Source organism: Capricornis sumatraensis, chromosome 10 (genome assembly GCF_032405125.1).
Source record: "Capricornis sumatraensis isolate serow.1 chromosome 10, serow.2, whole genome shotgun sequence".
Classification (NCBI taxonomy): domain Eukaryota; kingdom Metazoa; phylum Chordata; class Mammalia; order Artiodactyla; family Bovidae; genus Capricornis; species Capricornis sumatraensis.
Genome location: NC_091078.1, coordinates 98,790,811 through 98,809,674, shown reverse-complemented (window position 1 = coordinate 98,809,674; position 18,864 = coordinate 98,790,811). Strand labels below are relative to the sequence as shown.

The 18,864-nt window shown below is 50.3% G+C and overlaps 2 protein-coding genes across 2 annotated transcripts in view; both read right to left on the bottom strand.

The window, feature by feature from the left end:
- Positions 1 to 10,033, bottom strand: part of FYCO1 (FYVE and coiled-coil domain autophagy adaptor 1) — a 79,270-nt gene extending 69,237 nt beyond the window's left edge. The window contains exon 1 of the mRNA XM_068983168.1: positions 9,953 to 10,033. The gene's annotated coding sequence lies outside the window, so the exon portion shown is untranslated. The remainder of the gene's footprint in view (positions 1 to 9,952) is intronic.
- A 5,888-nt stretch (positions 10,034 to 15,921) lies between these two features.
- Positions 15,922 to 16,923, bottom strand: XCR1 (X-C motif chemokine receptor 1). Its single transcript, XM_068983195.1, has one exon. The coding sequence runs from the start codon at positions 16,921 to 16,923 to the stop codon at positions 15,922 to 15,924; it is 1,002 nt and encodes a 333-aa protein (XP_068839296.1).
- Positions 16,924 to 18,864: the final 1,941 nt, after the last annotated feature.

The window sequence follows — 18,864 nt, the reverse complement described above, 5'->3', positions numbered from 1 at the left end:
TAGGCAGGCCTACCTCACTTTCCACCTTTAAAAACCTCCCAGCGCTCCCCTCACCCTGCTACACCGAGGCCAGAACTAGTCCAGCCCGCCACTCACTGCAGCTAGGCCTGAGGTGCGGCCATTCCAGTTCCGTCTCCTGCGTGCCCGGCCCCACGCCCTCCCAGGCTGCTTTCGGAAGAAGGGCTGGGAAGCTCTGGCCAGTAGCAGCCGTGGAGGGAGAGGCTGAGGACACATACCCTCAGGGCTTCTGGACCAAGGAGAGCCTGGCTTGCCTCTCGGGGAGGTCTGTGGCCTCCAGCCGCTCAGCGTCCGTCTCAGCCGGGGAGGGTAGACACCAGGGGCTACCGGGGGCCTGCACAGCCAAGGGACGTGTCTATTTTAAGCGTGGCTAGTCCTCTCATGGCTGGTGAGTCCCGAGTTACCAGCGCTACTTGGGCAGCTGCTGAAGGGATGTCAGGACACAGCGGTGGCGGGAGACCAAAAAAGAAGAGATCCGAGCAGCGTTGGAAGGAGGTATGGACGTGCACGTGGACACCAATGAATCCTCCTTCCAGAACCTCTAGTCCTTGCCTCAGATGGCCAATGCAAAGGCGTTAACGTTTGCTGGCAAAATGGGCTGGCAAGACGGGGGGTGGCCAGAGTAGCCACCTGTGCACTGGGCCTGCGAGGTGCTTTACACACTCAGTCATTTTAATCCTCAGCAGTACCCTGGGGCTGGGGGAGGGGCAGACAACGTGCAAGGGAGAACCTGGGTGCAGAGAAGCTGTGTAACTCGTCTATGGCCCAGGCCAGCAGGGAGGGGAACACTGGTCAGTCTGAACTCACCCCTTTTAGCTCCACATGGAGCCACTGTCGCTCCAGCAAATGCTACTACTTCCACTGGCTTCTGGGAACTGCTCTGAACTCCAGGGCCTCTCAAGTGTGCCGCCAGCCTGAGTGTTTCAAACACGAGCTGGCCCACACACTCCCGTCACCCTCACTACTCCAGGAGACAAGGCAGGAGGAAAAACGGTGGAGAACTCCAAGTTCCCAAATATTTACAAAAGCATTCCAGGTCAGCCTGGGGCGCAGGGAGGGGCTGTCGTGGCGCAGATGTCCCGAGGACTATTTTTAACTCACAAGCCAGCATGGCTGTGACTCAGGGAAAACAAGGCCCAAAGAGGGCTTTTCCAGCCTAGGAGGAACTAGACAGCCAGCACCACACCCTCAGGAGTCTCAGACACAGAGCCCCGGAGGGTCACAGGACCCACAGACTCTGCCAAAGTCCCCAGTAAAAGTGCTGGCACCCCACCCTCAAAGCGAGGGTAGGCTGGATTACCAGAAGCCAGCCTGCCTTCCCTGGGCGGCTCTCTGGGCCCCTGCTGAACACACAGCCCAGGCAGGGACCAGCCAGGGCCCTAGAGAGCAGCAGCCCAGGATGGGTCAGACTTGCGCAGAGGCCCTGCTGCCTGGGAGACACTCGGCACCTCCCAGCAAGGAGGAGACGGTCGAGGACCACCACTGTCAGCGCACAGCTGCCCAGCACCGCCCTGCCAAGTTCAGTCTGGGGTTTCAGGGCACACAGGCACCATCCAGCCCTGGAGGAGCTCGGCTGTGCGCCGACAAGACAGAAAGGAAGGCGTTTAGATGTGCGGATAAAGCAGAAGAGGTCCACGCAGAGATTCGAGTGAAAAGTTATGAGCACTCAGTTAGGGGAGGGAGTGAACCAGGGATACACACAACACATGACGTCTGCCAAGTGAAAGAAGCCAGACTGAAAAGCCATCTACTTCACAATTCCATGCGCCTGCTACTCTTACAAAGGGGAGACTCTGGGGAGAAATCAGACCTCCCGCTGCCGAGGACTGACGGGAAAGGGAGGGTCTGACTACAGGAGAACATGCGGAAGTCTGGGCAGCAATTCTGTTCCGTCTTGATTATGGAGGCGGCTACGTGACTGTGTACATTTGACAAACTTGTGTCAAACCTCACTTCTGTGCATTTTATCTCAACAAAAGAAATAGCAGCACTGGGACGAATTTAACAAGATGCAATGGGACCCGAGGAAGGGAACGTTCATCTCACTTGGGGAAGGGAGAGTGTGGTGGACACTCTGTGATGGTGACTGGGTTGGGCGAGGCCTGAAAAATGAATAGGAGGTCTTCAAAGAGACCCGAGGAGGAAAGGGCATGACAGGTGTCGAGGCCACGTCTGTACCTGCATGCCTCTTATTCGATTATGGGCAACAGAGAGCCTTGTAGCTTCGGGGGGAAATGACCTTGAAAGATGATGACCTGGAGAGTCCACTGGGTCTGTGTGCATACTGAGAGCTAGGGGGAGAACCCGAACATGAAGGGGAGGGCGGAACCTGGAGAGGAAGTCCTGACAACCACACGCTCTGAGTCACCTCATCCAGGCTCTGGCTGGGATATTGCACGAACCATACAACCAACCTCGATTTCCTAGAAACCAGCCCTCTTTGGAGCTTGGCATGAGGGCAACAGTGTCCGTAAACCAAACTGGCATCTTGGCAGGGTGAGCCTGACCAGACAGAAACATGCTCCTTCTGGGCCTCCTGGTGCTTTGGTGAAGCTGCAGGTGTCAGCCCGAGCCCAGGAGGCCTTCTCTGCCTGAACCCTGGCGTGCCCCCCTCTGCCAAGGCCAAGCTCCCAGGTCATGGGGTGAGCTGTGCCCAAGCACTGATCACACAAGTTGGTTTTCCCAAGAGCCTGCATCACCACCAAGGTAAAAGCCCTGAGAAACTGTTGCTGGGTCTACAGGTCACAGCAGGCTTCCCCACACGGCTGGGAGTCGCCACCTCCCAAGGTTTCAGGAAGCAAATGGTCTCCATAGGAATGCTAATTTCATGGATTTGAAAGAATGACTCTCAGTATTCTGGCCTCCCTTTTCCTAATCCTGAGGTTATTACTGAACAAAAGACAGAATGGGGGCAGTCCCCCTCCATCTATTTCCTCGTATCTCTAGACGAGCTTGCCCTTTGGCTTAGGGATGAGCTGTTTTTAAGCCTAACACTTCTGACACCAAATGTGTGGCTTTTCCCCATACCAATATCTAGTTATCACCACTGGGTGTCTTGCAACTCAATTCAATTCGTTTTCTTTTTGTTCATGCCACATGGCTTATGGGATCTTAGTTCCTTGACCAGGGATCAAACGCAGGCCTTCAGCACTGAAAGCTCGGAGTCCTAATCACTAGGCCACCAGGGAAGTCCCTCAATTCAACTGTAACTAAGCAACTCTAATTCTGACTCTGGAGTCAGTGCAGCCCCCACAAGTTAAGCGTTCAGTCCACAAGACTGCCCGGGCTTCAGACACCAGTCACAAGTCCCAGTACCTGTCACTGCCTATACTTCTGACCACCCTCTGTCATCCCCTTCTCCTCCCACCTTTAATCTTTTCCAGCATCAAGGTCTTTTCCAGTGAGTCAGTTCTTCATATCAGGTGGCCAAACGATTGAAGCTTCAGCTTCAGCATCAGTCCTCCCAATGAATATTCACCACTGATTTCCTTTAGGACTGACTGGTTTGATCTGCTTGCAGACCAAGGGACTCACAGGCGTCTTCTCCAACACCACAGTTCAAAAGCATCAGCTCTTCAGTGCTCAGCTTTACAGTCCAACTCTCACATCCATACGTGACTACTGGAAAAACCATGGATCTGTTCATGACTAGATGGACCTTTGTCAGCAAAGTAATGTCTCTGCTTTTTAATATGCTGTCTAGGTTGGTCATAACTTTTCTTCCAAGGAGCAAGCATCTTTTAATTTCATGGCTGCAGTCACCATCTGCAATGATTTTGGAGCCCGGATAATAAAGTCTGTCACTGTTTCCCCATCTATTTTCCATGAAGTGCTGGGACCAGCTGCCATGATCTTTGTTTTTTGAATGTTGGGTTTTAAGCCAGCTTTTTCACTTTCCCCTTTCACTTTTATCAAGAGGCTCTTCAGTTCCTCTTCACTTTCTGCCATAAGGGTGGTGTCATCTGCATACCTGAGGTTATTGGTATTTCTCCCAGCAATCTCAATTCCAGCTTGTGCTTCATCCAGCCTAACATTTCACACGACGTATTCTGCATAGAAGTTAAATAAGCAGGGTGACAATATACAGCCTTGATGTACTCCTTTCCTGATTTGAAACCAGTCTGTTGTTCCATGCCCAGTTCTAACTGTTGCTTCCTGATCTGCAAACAGATTTCTCAGGAGGCAGGTAAGCTGGTCTAGTATTCTCATCTCTTGAAGAATTTTCCACAGTTTGTTGTGATCCACACAGTCAAAGGCTTTGGCGTAGTCAATAAAGCAGAAGTAGATGTTTTTCTGGAACCTTCTTGCTTTTTCTATGATCCAACGAATGTTGGCAATTTGATCTCTGGTTCCTCTGCCTTTTCTAAATCTAGCTTGAACATCTGGAAGTTCTTGGTTCACATACTGTTGAAGCCTCGCTTGGAAAATTTTGAGCATTTCATTACTGAATGTACGACTGATGAAATCACTGGCTACTGGTGATTAACTCCACCTTCAGCCCTTCTGAAGCAGGGTCTAAGGATGGGGCTGAAAGTCCTCTAGCAACCAGCCCTTACCAAGACACCACCTATCCAGGGGCCCAGGAAGAGTCAACCTTACTAGCATAAACCACCTGTGTGGTTGAAAGGGTTTTGTTTTGAATAACAAAGGACACTCCTATTACTCAGGAAATTCCAAGAGTATTAGAAGTTCTGTGCCAGGAACCAGGGACAGAGACCAAATATGTGTTTCGTACTATATCGCGGGGATCCCAGACTTCTGGCATGAACCAGCACGGTCCTGACCTCTACAACCCACTGCAAACTGCTCTCCTAATTCGGGAGATACTCAGAGATTGCTCTGTCCACACGCCATGGGCTCCAGGCCTCCAGCACCTTGCAAGACCCCCACAGTGCAAATCACCTCCAGGAACCCAGGGTCCTTGCTGATGACATTGTAAACACCTCCTTCACTAGTTTCTGGCAACCTCTTTCAAATACCAGAGAAATTTATTTTATAAAATTTGAGGGAACAGTGGAATCTCTTGCCAACAACACAAAATTAGGTTTAAGCTTATCCAGAATGTCTGAAAGCATCCAATCTTCTGATAAAGACAAAAAGGGACTAAACATATTTTAAAAAATTCTTATTTACTACCTGGGACTACTGCCTGGCTTCCAAGTCACAACCGAGGTATTATTTTAGAGGTGAAGGACCTTCCTCGACTTCCAAATTCGTCCCACACCTGCCCAGTTGCACTAATGCCTTAAACAACAGAGACAGCAGTTCAACCTCAAATTAAGATATAAAGATGCTGACTCATATAAACTTCTTCACACTATGGTACAAATGACTAATACTCCTAATGTTGCCCAGAAGCTGACTCTGGCAGGAACAACACCATGCCAACTGGAAATGGGCACTTGCCATCTGCCTCTAACCACTGCAGTCACTGACCTTCAACACATTCTGACTGGAGTTCAGGATGGAGATCAGGAACGAGGCACTCTGTGCTCTGGGAAACTAGCAGAACAGGCCTGCAGATAGGTATGAACAGATATTTTCAGGAGGAGATTTTATGAGCCCAAATCCTTACATCTTCGCATATCGAGAAAAGCACTAGGTCGTTCACAGTGACATCTGCTGCTCATGACTAGTTGCAAGCCTTTGCAAAATGTGTGCTTGACTGCGTGCACCCCCTTTCACTAAAATAATATATAGTACTGACCTTAGCCGCTACCTCTGTGGAGCAGTTCCTCAGAGCTATCTGAGAGGCCCGAGATGCTGTCTCCCAGGCTAAACTTCTTATTTTGCCCCAGGTAAAACTTAACTCGTAACTCTCACATTGTGTATATATATTTTTTCAGTCCACAACAGCATCTGAGTAGCCATGTTGGGAAAGACGGATGAGAAAGGGAGGAGAAGTTGTGGGCACAGGAGACAACCTTGTCCGGCCTGCCAGATTTGTTGTACTTGCTCCCAACACAACAGCTAAGACGTGACCCAGACAGGGCACCATACAGCGGGCTCCTCCCTGACTCCTGGTCAAGGTGGAGCATACCAGTTGTCAAATCCACACTGACCAGGAAAGAATGTGAATGAGGACAGTTTGGACCAGTCAAAAGCAAAAAACTCTTTCTGAAGAGTCCATTGCCTTGACTGGCTTCAGCATACCCAACAGCGTCTATCCAGTTACCACCTATGGGAAGGGGGGGGCGCTTGGCTGGTACCTGCAGCTGTGAAGGCCTGGAGGTCTTGGGGTCAGTCAGCACTGAAGCAGTCAGTGGGCAGGCAAGTTGCCCTCTCCAGGGCTTCAAGACAGTGCCTAGGAGAGTGCTGGAGAGCCTGTCAGAGGCCAGTTCAGAGGCTGATGCTTCAAAGCACATGAACAAAGCCTCATTGGGTGACCCAATTATGTCTGAAGACCTACAGTTAAAGCACTGACTAACTGTGGGCCCTGGGTCATCTAGCCCAAACACTCGCCCCTCATAGTCATCTCTTCTTTCTTAAAGGAAATGAAGACTAGAGCCTTGGCCATCACTTCTTGCACCCTTTCTTGGCCCCCTCCCTCCCACCAACAATTTCAGATTTCTTGGTCACTCCTACTAGATCAAAACTGGCCCTAATTCCAGTTGGTTGACCCAGGAGAACAGGGTCAAGAGGGACTTGGGGGTGTGAGGTGCTGCTTCTGGGCTTGGAGAAAGCAGTCTTTTTTAGGAAGGTGGGCAGTTGCTCAGGAAGGAGCCATACATCCATACATGGGGGTGCAGGGCCAATGTCTGGCCACTGGAAATCCCAGAGGAAACATCCGGAACCCTATTCGGAAGGCAGAATCAGGTTCACCTTGTGAAATGGCCTTTCCCTCTTGTGCACCAAGTCATGCAGTAACGATCTCGCCATGACCGTGGGAAACCCATGGTACCTTTTGAGGCAATTTCAGCCTGTCTATGGGAAGTATTCTGACCTCTTCCTACGTGTGTGTGTGTGTACGTGTGTGTGTGTGCGTGTGTGTGTGTAAGTGTGTGTGTTTTCATGTGCAGTGTAGAGAGGTGTTACCCTTTACCTTCCTCCACAGAGAAGATGGGCAAGGAGAAGAAGAGACATTCTCAGTGGCTACCTTTGGCTGAGGCTGCTAAGCCCTGCTCTTGACCCAGGCTGCAGATGCCCTGGAAAAAGCACGTGGGGCTACAGTTCCTTCCAGCTCCACATGAAGCCACCGCCTCTGATTTAGCTTCCAGCCCACCCTGCCCCTCTCACAGGGATTCTCTTGGCCTGTCCCTCTGCAGACCAATGTCTTGCTTGGAATGCTTTTTCCCTTCAGTTTTTCCTTTGGATTCCAAGGGTTCCCCTAACCTGGTTTTCTGCCCCAGGTCAAGGGTACAGTACTCCAGTACCTGCCCTTGGGCCTGGAACCAGCCACATGGCCACAGATTCTGCTCAAGTCTGTCCTTGGAAACACACTGACACACACATCCTCATCCCTGCAGAGGATCTGGCCCAACTAGAAACAGGCACCTATGTTCCTTCAAGTGCCACAGAGACATGTGTGAACAGGAAGGACCATGGGCAGCCACTAAAACCAACAGGAGAACTGGCTCCAAAGTGAGGAAGAGGGGAAAACCACCTTCTACCCAACGCAGCACGGCTCTGTCGTCTTGATTTTCTGACAGTCAGGGAGCCCGTGTGTGCGGAGGCTGACGCCCTTAAGGGGGGAGTGTAGTGACACCTCTAAAAACAGCAGGATAAACACAGAACCATGGAAACAGTTCAAAACTCACCCTATTGATTTATTTAGTTATTCAAACAGATGCTATTAAACCAAGAGCTTTAAAAACAAAGAAAAACAGAAACCTGGCATTGAGATCACAAACGGGAAATACTGTTTATCTTTTGAGCAACACAGTAACATTCAGCAGATGAGCAGGATCAGTAGGTGAGCAGATGCTGACAAGGCCAAACTCCACCTGTGCTCACAGGAGGCTTCCGGTGAATGAATCCTACCTGCTCTGCTGCCTGGGCCTGCTCTAGTGAGTGCGGCTCCAGCCTGTGAGTTCCATCAGCGGTTTGCACCACAGCACCACAGCTAGACAACATGCTGCCTCTGTCTCAGGATTAAAGACACTCTGGTTTTGAGGCACCAAAGTTGTCCTTGGAATCACCAGAAAACACAGGTTACCCATTATCCAAGCCTCTCCCCTAAAGGGAACAGGGGGCCTGCCATTTCTCGAGCGCCTACTGCCTGTTCTAGAGGTAGCAGCCCACAGCCTCAGTGAGCAACACGGGAAAAAGTCACCAGTGGCTCTGATCTTGTGCTGTTTTGGGTGGTTCCTCTCAGTAACACACATCTGTGGGGTCCATCTCGTCCCCAAAGGACCAGGTTAAAAGTGTGGCTCCTGAACCCATCTGGTATCCCCAAACCAGCCGGCAAAGGAGCAAAGACCATCCGAAGAGCAGCTAGAGGACTGACTCTAAAGCAACACAACAATAATCAGGGTAAAATATTAATCGTAGAATCAAACAGGTGAGTGGACATTCACGGCACAAGTTTTTCAATGATTCTGTATGTTTATTTTCCTAATAAAGTGACTGAAAAGAAAATAAAAACGAAATGAAGCACCACACAAAGAACAATTTTAACAGAAGCAGAAAATATCTGTCCTAAAACCTTTGCAGATTCTTTTAATCAAAGAACACCACGTCCCATCACTGAGACAATTACCTTTGATCTCCAGGGTAACAACAGTAGTAGCTCATAACTAGTAGAGGACATTCAACAATTTGTGAGCATAACTCTCATGGGAGCGAGGGTCAAGTGGGACTTACTCAGTACGGGCCCACTTCAGAGGGCAGGAGCCACTGAAAGCAGTCAACCTCAGCGTGGCAGCTCTTCCCTCAACCCCCTACAATACCCAGCAGCCCGCATTAGGCAGATGGCAGAGTTAAGCTTGTGCAGAGGCGACCAGAAGGCTGGAAGTGGCAGGCGAGCAGCGAGCAGATTAAGGCCTGATCCTCTGCCCTCAAGGATCCCCTGACCCATTTCTCTGTTTGGGAAGGAAACTGCTGTGGTAAGACAAGCACAGGAGCAGACAGGCTGTGGCCAGCGCAGGCAGCGCTCATTTTTTTTTGCGGATGGGACAGCGGATGGAACTGAGAAGAGTGACAAAGGGTATCAGAGGATACAAATGCACTGAGAGCCACGTGGTCAAAGTGCCAACCACACACGCTTTTCTCACAAAAAGAAAGCCCAGCCTTCCTGCCTAGGCTCTTAACAACATGGCCTGAGTCTGGTGCGGCCACCCCACTACTCATAAACCCACAGGTGTTTCAGCAACAGTCATCTAGGGGTTATCTTGAAACTCTGCACCAGAACACAAGCCGCTGAGGGTCAACAGACTAGGCCGTCGCCTGGGAGGGCCCAGGATCAATAAACCGTCCGCTGACAGACAGGAGGAGTGGAGAGACTCCGGCGAAAGTTAAGTTTTGGAGTCTTGCAAAGTTAAGGGGTGGGCTGTCCCGGCCCAGCTGAGGCAGGAAGTACGCTTCTTAAAGTCAGCGGCCTCTTCGACGAGGCAAGCAGAAACTCGGGACCTGTCCTCCTCTGCTTACAGACTCCAAGACTCTTTCTGAGTCCACACATGGTGGGCTCCTTGGCGACCCTCAAGGCCGTGGGGAGTCTCGGAACTGGCGCTTGGAGGGGGCGGACGGTGTCTGTCTTTCTAACTGATGGCCAGAGGAGGCCTGGGTTCTAGATCCATCAGATCCATCAGTCCGGGGTGCTGCCTAAGCCCGCTGTGCAAGGGTTCGGGGCTCCGACGAGGTCTGTGGAAGACTCGGGGTGGGAGGGGACGTTAAGGGCAACAGGTGACAAGTCGCGCCCGGAGGGAAGGTCGCCGCTCCGGAGACAACGGCAGCTAGAGGTGCCCCCTGAGTCTGGCCGGCCCTCCGCAGCACTTACTCGCTCGTGGGTCCAAGGCGTGACAGAACCGAAACTTTCTGCGGCCAAGCGGAAGAGTACGAGAGCTCAGCGTAGGCGGCCATGATACGCTGACCCCTCCGCAGACAGGCGCGGACTACAACTCCCGGCGTGCTCCACAGAGCCGCTGTCTACAACTCCCATTGGACTCCATGGGCAGCCGAGCGCGAACTACAACTCCCAGCATGCCCCGCAGAGTTGCTGTTTACTACTCACACAGGTCCCACCGGGGCAGCCGGCCTTAGATTAACTCTTGCAATTTCTCGGGGCATGCAGGTCTATAAACATATCCCTGGGATCCTGCAGGCAGTGCATTCCGTATGTGGCGTTTAAGAACTTGAACTGTGACTAGAGCTGAACTGTACATGTGCTGTTAAGTACAAAATACACCTGAGTTCCAAAAAAGTGTAAAATAGCTCACATTTTTATATCGATTCCATGTTGAAATGATAACTTTTAAAAATTTTACTGGGCTAAATAAAAAGCACTCTATATTGCTGGGCCTAATGGTCTGTCTTTTCATCCCCTTTGGTACTTAACACAGGGACCTGCTTAAAAGCAGTGCTCAAAAACTGTTAATGAATGAACTACCTCCCCCAACTTCTCCATGCTCTCCGCCCAATTTCTATTCATATTTTCTATTGGTAAGTTGTGAAGCACTCTGAGTCTACACTCAATAGAACAAAATGCATTCATTAGTAATGACTGGGCACAAGAGAGGAGAGCAACAGTACGTGAAGTACTTCAGCCTGTGACTGTCCTCCATTCCTTGGCCCTGGCAGCACCATCCCTTTCTCTTGGCCTGTTCTCACCATTTCCTCTTGAAACACTCTTCTACCCCACAGGATTTAGCCACCCTCTTCTCTAACCCCTGCAACCGTCCAGTTCCACCTGTCCATCTGTTGCCCATGTGTTCTCTCTGATGCTCAAGGCTAATTTTCTGAAAATGATAAAGTCAAGGAGCCAGGCCATCTTTGTCATCCTTTGGTCCTTCCAGCCACACTCTTCTGTGGGGGGGGGGTCGCATGGGGGGGGCACGGTTTGCAAAAACCCCACACCTAAGATCGGGGATGACCCCAAGGTGAAGAGGGGACTGTGCTCAGAATAACTTGGTGAGGATTTAGGATAACTTTCTTCCCGTCACCAAACGTCCCTCCAAATCTGTCAAATATATCCTACCAAGTTTTCAGGATGCCTGAAATTCCCAGCATTCCTTCTGATTGGAGAGTTGACCTCTGGTAGGTCCCTGTTCAGGCACAGTAGGTCCTGAGACACACTGAAGATGGAAAACTCAAGTGCTAGGCCAGGGGAGAGATAGGGAGGGACGGAAAACTGAGGCTAGGAGCATTCAAAACAAATTTGGCCTCCTGGGCAATGTCACCCAATTTCCTACCATCCTGACCCACACAGAGCTTGTTCCGTGCTTTATCTCTAGTCCTTCTTCTGTATCACTCCATTCAACCAATAACCTAACTCAGATCCCTCATAAACAGACAGCTTTTAAAAATCTTAAATAATGGCATTTTCCTGGTGATCAGTGACTATAAGTCCATGCTCCCAATGCAAGGGGCCCAGGTTCGAACTCTGTCCAGGGAACTAGATCCCACATGCCACACTAAGAGTTTGTGTGCTGTAAGTAAAGATTCTGATTGCTGCAATGAGGATCGAAGACCCTGAGTGCCACTACGAAGATCCAGCACGGCCAAGTAAATACACAATAAAAGAATCGTGAATAGTCATCTTGGGTAGCAATGAGGGGAACATGAACAGCCCAAGGTAAGTCAGTACATGCTAATCTTTCATTTACATACATGATACAGTGATGGTTTCTATATTTTATGAGATGATTTTTAAGAGTAATTCTTATTTTTCCTGTCACAGGCAGGTTTCACAAATGAAAGCCATGCTTTCAACAAACCAGGCACTGTCTGGGCTGGTGAGCCCAAGAGAAGAGTTCATGGGAAGCCTACTGGGTGGTGCCTGTTGTTGAGTGGAAGATGTAATGTAAGCAAGTGTAGGAGGAAGAAACAAAAGTGGAAAAAAGCTAAAAAGATGATCTCCCATCCACTTAGCCAACCCTAAACACTGCTGGGCACTAAGGGAGGTTCTAGACATGCCCAATGGGGTTTGTGCCCTCAAGGAACCTCCACTCTGGCTGGGGTCACCTGGGGTCATCTGAGGTCTGGGGCTGCCCTGGGCTTGGAGGCATGTTCCTACTTAGAGATCAGCACGGTTTCTCTCTTGCTGATTTTGTCCGAGAGAGGGTGGAGGTGGAAATGCTGTGAGGAGTTTCTTCACTTGGAGCTGTTGTGGGTTTTTAATGCTACAGGAATGGCAGGTGGCCTGCAGCCCTGGGTCCAGGGCATCTCTTTTTTGACTGAATAAGAAGGGACAGGGCCACAGTGGCCCAGCTGAGGTTCAATAGTGGTTTCAGTGGTAGAGGGAGGGGAAAGAAGGAGCTTGTCGTCCATGAAGAGTGTGGCCAGAGAACGTGGAGTGTGGTCGCTGGGTTGCAGCTTGCGGGCTGCTTCCTTCAGCAGTCCAACCCAGGTTCCCTTTCTGATAGGACGGGCGCCCCTCCATCTTCCCATTCATTTCTCCCTTTCTGATAGGACGGGTGCCCCTCCATCTTCCCATTCATTTCTCTCTCTCTCTCTGTGCCTCTTCCCTTGTATTCTCTAGGAGCTAGATTAGAAGACTCTGGATTAAAGATTAGCCTAGTCTACTGGAGGGTCCAAAACATCTCTAGAAACGCAGAGACAGACATGATTGTACTGATGAAGTGCTCCCAGGGATATGGCTGTATGTGTTGAAAGGAATACTCAGAGAAGTATTTTGGGATATGAAGGAATGGGATGGGCTGAGGAGGCCATGGAGTGAGGTTCTCAAAGGCCATGCTCAGCAGTGATACAACATCCTCAAACCTGCCTTCTAAGAAGAGTGGGCTCAAAACCAGCTCTGATTTAGCAAAGTAGGTGGGTGATGGAGTCCTCTGCCCTTCTGCTCCCTGGGCTCAGTCCGCCCTCTGAACAGAATTTGAATACTGTTTTAATAGCATCAGCTTGAAGGAGTGCGGGATGGTGAGCCTGACCAGAAGCTCATAGGCTTAGCTCTGCCCCATAGCTGTCTCCTTCCTTCTGCTCTTCCTTTCTTCGATGGGGAGTGATGTCCACGCCAGTTGATTAGCAAGTCCATGGGAGTTTCATCCCTTTACAACTGCACCAGCCAGCCCTCCCCAACAGGCCTAATTCTAAAAACTAGACCCTCACTCTTCCCCAGTCAGGTCAAACTCCTTCAAGACTGGCTTCTCAGGGGCAAAGAGATCATTGAAACTGGAGCAGTAACTTCAGGGGAAATGCCATATCAACTCTCTAAGCTCTAGGTGAGGGCTATACTGTTGTTTGGTTGCTATGTCATGTCGGACTCTCTGCGACCGCATGGACTGTAGCCCACCAGGCTCCTCTGTCCATGGGATTTCCCAGGCAAGAGTACTGGAGTAAGTTGTCATTTCCTTCTACATGAGATCTTCCTGACCCAGGGATCAAACCTGTGTCTCCTGCGTTGGCAGGCAGATTCAACAAGCATGTGTTAATACCTGCTGGATGCAAAGTCTTGCTCAGGGGACTGTGGAAGTCTCTGGAATTCCCATTTTCAAGGAGTTGCAGCCAAATGTTCTTAACTGGGGTGCATGTCAGAATCACCTAGGGAGCTTTTCCAAATGCCCTACTCCAGAGTGAATCAGGCTCACAGATTGGGATCAGGTCTGTGGGATAGGGGAGAGCTTAGAGGGTGGTTTTCGTCTACGTCCTTTGATGTGAAGCTCTGGGATATTGTAAGAAACAGGCAGTGTACCACTAAACAAAAAGGATGGGCAAGGCAAGCCACTGCCACAGAGAGAGAGAAGCAGTGTGCTCTGAGAGTGGCAACTAGCAAAGAAAAGTTAGTATTGATAAAGAAGCAGGCTGGGGCAAACAGGCAGAATGTGTCACATGGTCCTGGCTCCCCCCAAAGCACATCAGAACACGGATGGCAGCTGTCACTGCTTTCTTGCACCCGGTACAGTAATGGGCCACCGGGGCCCTGCTTGGCAGGTGCAGGCCCAGGTTCCTGCCATCGGGGAGTTTGCAGTGTGATGGGGCAGGGAGATCAGACATCCGTGGGTGCAACTACCACACACTGGAAGGTGGCAAATGCTATTCCAGAGGGGACAGGCAGAGTGCCTCGACACCACAGAGGCTGTTCTCCTAATGTGCAGGCTGTGGATGCCTGACCCAAGGTGTTGGTGTTTCAGATAGGGCCTGCAGGTTAAGGAATAGAAGCCCCAGCATGACAAAGGACCGGAGGAGACTGGGAGAGGGGTGTTTGGGGAAGGACCAATGTGGTCTTTTGTGATTGGGTTCTAGGCTGCTTGGGGGTGAAGATTTATGTTGGATCAAAATTGGATGTGAGAGCTGGACCATAAAAAAGACTGAGAGCCAAAGAACTGATGCTTTCCAACTGTGGGACTCTTGAGAGTCCCGTGGACTGCAAGGAAATAAAACCAGTCAGTCATAAAGGAAATCAACCCTGAACAGTCCCTGGAAGGACTGATGCTGAAGCTGAAGCTCTGATACTCTGGCCACCTGATGCAAAGAGCTGACTCATTGGAAAAGACCCTGATGCTGGGAAAGACTGAGGACAGAAGGAGAAGGGGGTGACATAGGATGAGATGGTTGGATGCATCACTGACTCAATGAACCTAAGTCTGAACAAATTCCAAGAGGTGGTGAAGGAGAGGGAAGCCTGGTGTGCTATAATCCATGGGGTCGCAGAGTCAGACACAACTTAGTGACTGAACAACAACAAAAATTAGAAAGAATGGAAAACTTAGTTGACACCAGATTGAAGGGGTCTTTATTTACATGCAAATAAAGCCTATGGTATTTGGGCTTTATTTGAACGTAACGTGAGGGTTTTGAAGTGCTGTGATATCAATGCAGAGGACACTTGGTGGGGAAAGAAATGAGCAGCAGGAAGACGCCGAGGATGTGAGCCTGTTTGGGGAGGAAGCCACAGGCTTGTGAGAGGTACTGGAAGGGTAACATCAACAGGACTTGGCCGTGGGCATGGAGGGAAAGGAAACGCAGGGCTCCAAGATTACCCGGCTTGATCAACCAGGAGCAGGAGAACACTTTAGGTGGAACGTGACGAATTGGAAGCGTCAGCTCAATATGCACTTGGAGAGGAGGAGGTGCTGGAGGAATCTTCACCCTGGATGCCTTCAGCAAGGTGGGCCCTCAGGGCTTGACTGTTGGCACCTGGAGGGTAGTATCTGCATGTCATTAATCTTTATAGCTTCCACATAAACGCCTGCAGAAGGTGGCACTTACTGCATTCATTCTTTCAATACAAGATTTACAGACTAAATATGCAAGCAGCTAGTTCACGTGCTGGACACTGGAGCTACGGTACAGGGCACGTCTCTGGTCCAGCCGTGGGAATTCAGGATCCAGATTTCACTCTGACTGCGCTTGTTTGCAGGTGCGGTCACTTCTGTTCTGCAGACAGCCCCATCCAGAGCCACCACCTCCAACACCGGGGGACAATCCTACAGTCAGGGAAGGAACACCGTCTTGCCAGCAGCCTAGAGCTGCACAGCTGAATTCCAGACCCTCATCAAGTCCTGAAGGACACTCCTTTCCCACAAGCCTTTCATATTTGAGAGTCTCCTGACCTCAGCAAGGATGAGAAATCCATGTCTGAATGAAGGAATAAAGGAGAAAAGATTTCCTCAAAATCTAAGAAGCGTTTTTCCGGATGGCAGTGTAAGATTTCCAGGTGGGAAACTTTTCCGCAGAAGAGGGGGCCCGTGGGACCCCTGGTGTAATGCACGGCTGTCATCCCCCAGCCGCAGCTGTAGCGTTTCCCAGCCACGTGCCCTCCGTCTCCTTCCTGCCCCACCGAACTCCCCTTCAGTAGAAGGAGGTGCCCTCGTAGGTGAAGGCACCTGGGGGGTGAGGTGACGGGGGAAGGCTGGGCGCCTGCTGCCGGCAGAGCCAGAAGCGCCGGAGCAGACTTTTGAGGTGCCTGCGGAACTTGACCCCGACAAAGACATATAGCACAGGGTTGAAGCAGCAGTGAGAGAAGGCAACGTTGCGGCAGATGAGCAGGGCGTAATCCAGCTGCTGGCTGAACTCGCAGTTCTGAATGACCCCCAGTTTCAGCAGTGTCTGCAGGAACAGGGTCAGGTTGTAGGGAGCCCAGCTGAGGAAGTACGCCGCCACGATGGTGAAGATGAGCCTCACGGTGCGGTGGCGCCGTTTGGACCGCGAGCGGAACAGGGTCCTGAGGATCTCCACGTAGCAGAACAGGATGACCCCCACGGACAGCAGGAAGATGACGTTGTGCTGGTAGACGGACGCGAGGAACCACTCGAGTTCCGAATAGTCACAGCCCGAAGGGAACACCTTGTGGAAGATGGCATCGGGGATAGAGGACAGGATGCTGGCTGCCCACACGGCGGCGGTCACCAGCACCCGGCGCTGGAGCGTGTGGACGCGCAGGGACGAGATGGGACTCACCACCGACAGGTAGCGGTGGATGGTCATGATGGTCAGGAAGGAGATGCTGCTGTAGAGGCTGACGGAGAAGACCATGTTGAGGAGCTTGCACAGCAAGTCTCCCAGCACCCAGCCCCAGTGGTACCCCAAGATCCACACGGGCAACAGGCAGGAGAACACCAGGTCTGAGAGGCACAGGTTGAGGATGAAGACGTTGGTGAGGGACTCCAGGCTCTCATACTTCACCAGGACCCACAGCACTAGGCTGTTGCCCACCATGCTGAGAAGGAACACCAGGCAGTACAGGATGGTGGTGCTGATGGTGGCGAAGACGAACGTCCTCTTCTCACACAGAAAGCTCTGAGGGTCATAGTCATAAATGGTGGTGGACTCCGGGATGTCTGAGGGCTCCATCTAGACGCCGAGAGCATCTGAAGTGACAGAGACATGGAGTTCAAAGCCATGTGGTTAGGCTAGAGAGCAACAGGACCCAAGGTGCAAAAAGATGTGATCCATGGCCCAGCTACTGGTTGGTGAACTTTATAACGAAATGAGGAACTTTTCAGTAGCACTAAGGTAGACCAGTGTCCCAGGAGGTGTAATAGAAAGACAGTGGAACTGGATATCAAAGTTCAGTTCGGCTCAGTCGCTCAGTCATGTCCGACTCTTTGTGACCCCATGAACCACAGCACGCCAGGCCTCCCTGTCTATCACCAACTCCTAGAGTTTACCCAAACTCATGTCCATTGAGTTGGTGATGCCATCCAGCCATCTCATCCTCTGTCATCCCCTTCTCCTCCTGCCTTCAATCTTTTCCAACCTCAGGGTCTTTTCAAATGAGTCAGTTCTTCGCATTAGGTGGCCAAAGTATTGTAGAAAGACCTGAGATCAAATGTAGGGCCCAATACTGTGTTCTTGGACAAGCTTTCTAACCTTTCTGAACCTTAGGTCCTTATCTACAAAGCAGGGCTAATGATCCCAGAGTCATTTCTTCATCTATTCAACAAATACCTAGTGAGCATTTATCAGTCCTGCCTGCCTTCCTGTCTCCTCTCCCGCTGTCCCTCCCTTCCTTTGTTCCTCTGCTCCTTCCTTTCCTTCCTCACTCCCAGAAAGCATAGAAATCCTGACAGCAGGATTGTTTCAGGGCGCTTGCGGTCTCCTGGAACCAGTCAAAAAAGAGAAGACACAAACAAAGCAAACATCTGTTTCATGTAAAGCTAATTATGAAATAATCTCAAGACTTCAGTGAATATTGAGAATCTGGGAGATCAGATCCCCACTAACACAGGATTAATTCCCAAAGCAGAAAGCTTCATCAGCCAGGAGTTTGGTTTATAGCATATCCTATGAGCAAGTGGAAATAACCTGTGTCCAATAGAAGGTGAGCGGCTAGGAAAACACAGAGGCAAACGGACTCAGTCCTCTGTGCTAGTGAGATTTTAGAAACAGTGAGACTGGAAAGCCAAAGAGGCAGAAGAACGTGCTTGAAGAGCTGGGAATTTCACTGAGAGAGGCAGATGAAGCTGCAGAGCCCCAGAGAGGACGGGAGACCTGGATGAAGAAGCTGCCTGAAACGGAGTGCACTGTAAGAGTTCTCTGCGTCCACTCTGGGCCAGGCCCCGTGCTGACTCGCAGCGCTCATCTGCTCCCTTCATCCTGCAGCTCTCTCACGAGATGGGACCATTTCCACTTTACAGAAGAGGAAACCAGCTCAGACTGGTAAAACGACCTGCTCAATGTTATAAAGCCAGGAAACCGCCAGGAAGGCCAACACTAGAACCCAGACTCTATGTCCTTGCATTTTGAGGAGAAGAACTGGAGGAGTAGTTCCCCATTTTCCAGTTTGGGATAGGAGGACTAATAAGGAAGGGAGGGAGTCTCAAAATTTATCCTATTTTAGGTAGGTGAGTCAATTTGTCTCTTGAAACACCAAAGTGAAGATAACTGAAAATATTAAGATGGTTGTTTTGTATTCTTTTACTACATAGGGGGGATACAGATAGTTTTGCATGTTTACTGTCTACTTCTGGTTCTTATTTTTAAAGTACTTATGGATTTTATTTTTCTACTTGAGATAATATTGTTTTCCTTATGGACTTTAAGAGCCCTTTACACAAACTGGTCAACCTGTTCTGCTTTTAATCATGTCTCATGGTCTTATTTTTTCTGACATTTAGAAATTGACTGCTTACATTTTAAAGAAGAGCTTATCTGACTCAATACAACAGCCCATAATGATCAGTGACACACACCAGGCACCATGATAGATGTTGGATTTTAGGGTGTGAACGTAACAGTTTCTATCTATAAGAAGTTTACAGTTTCCTGACAAGTTGAAGTAGAGATATTTTG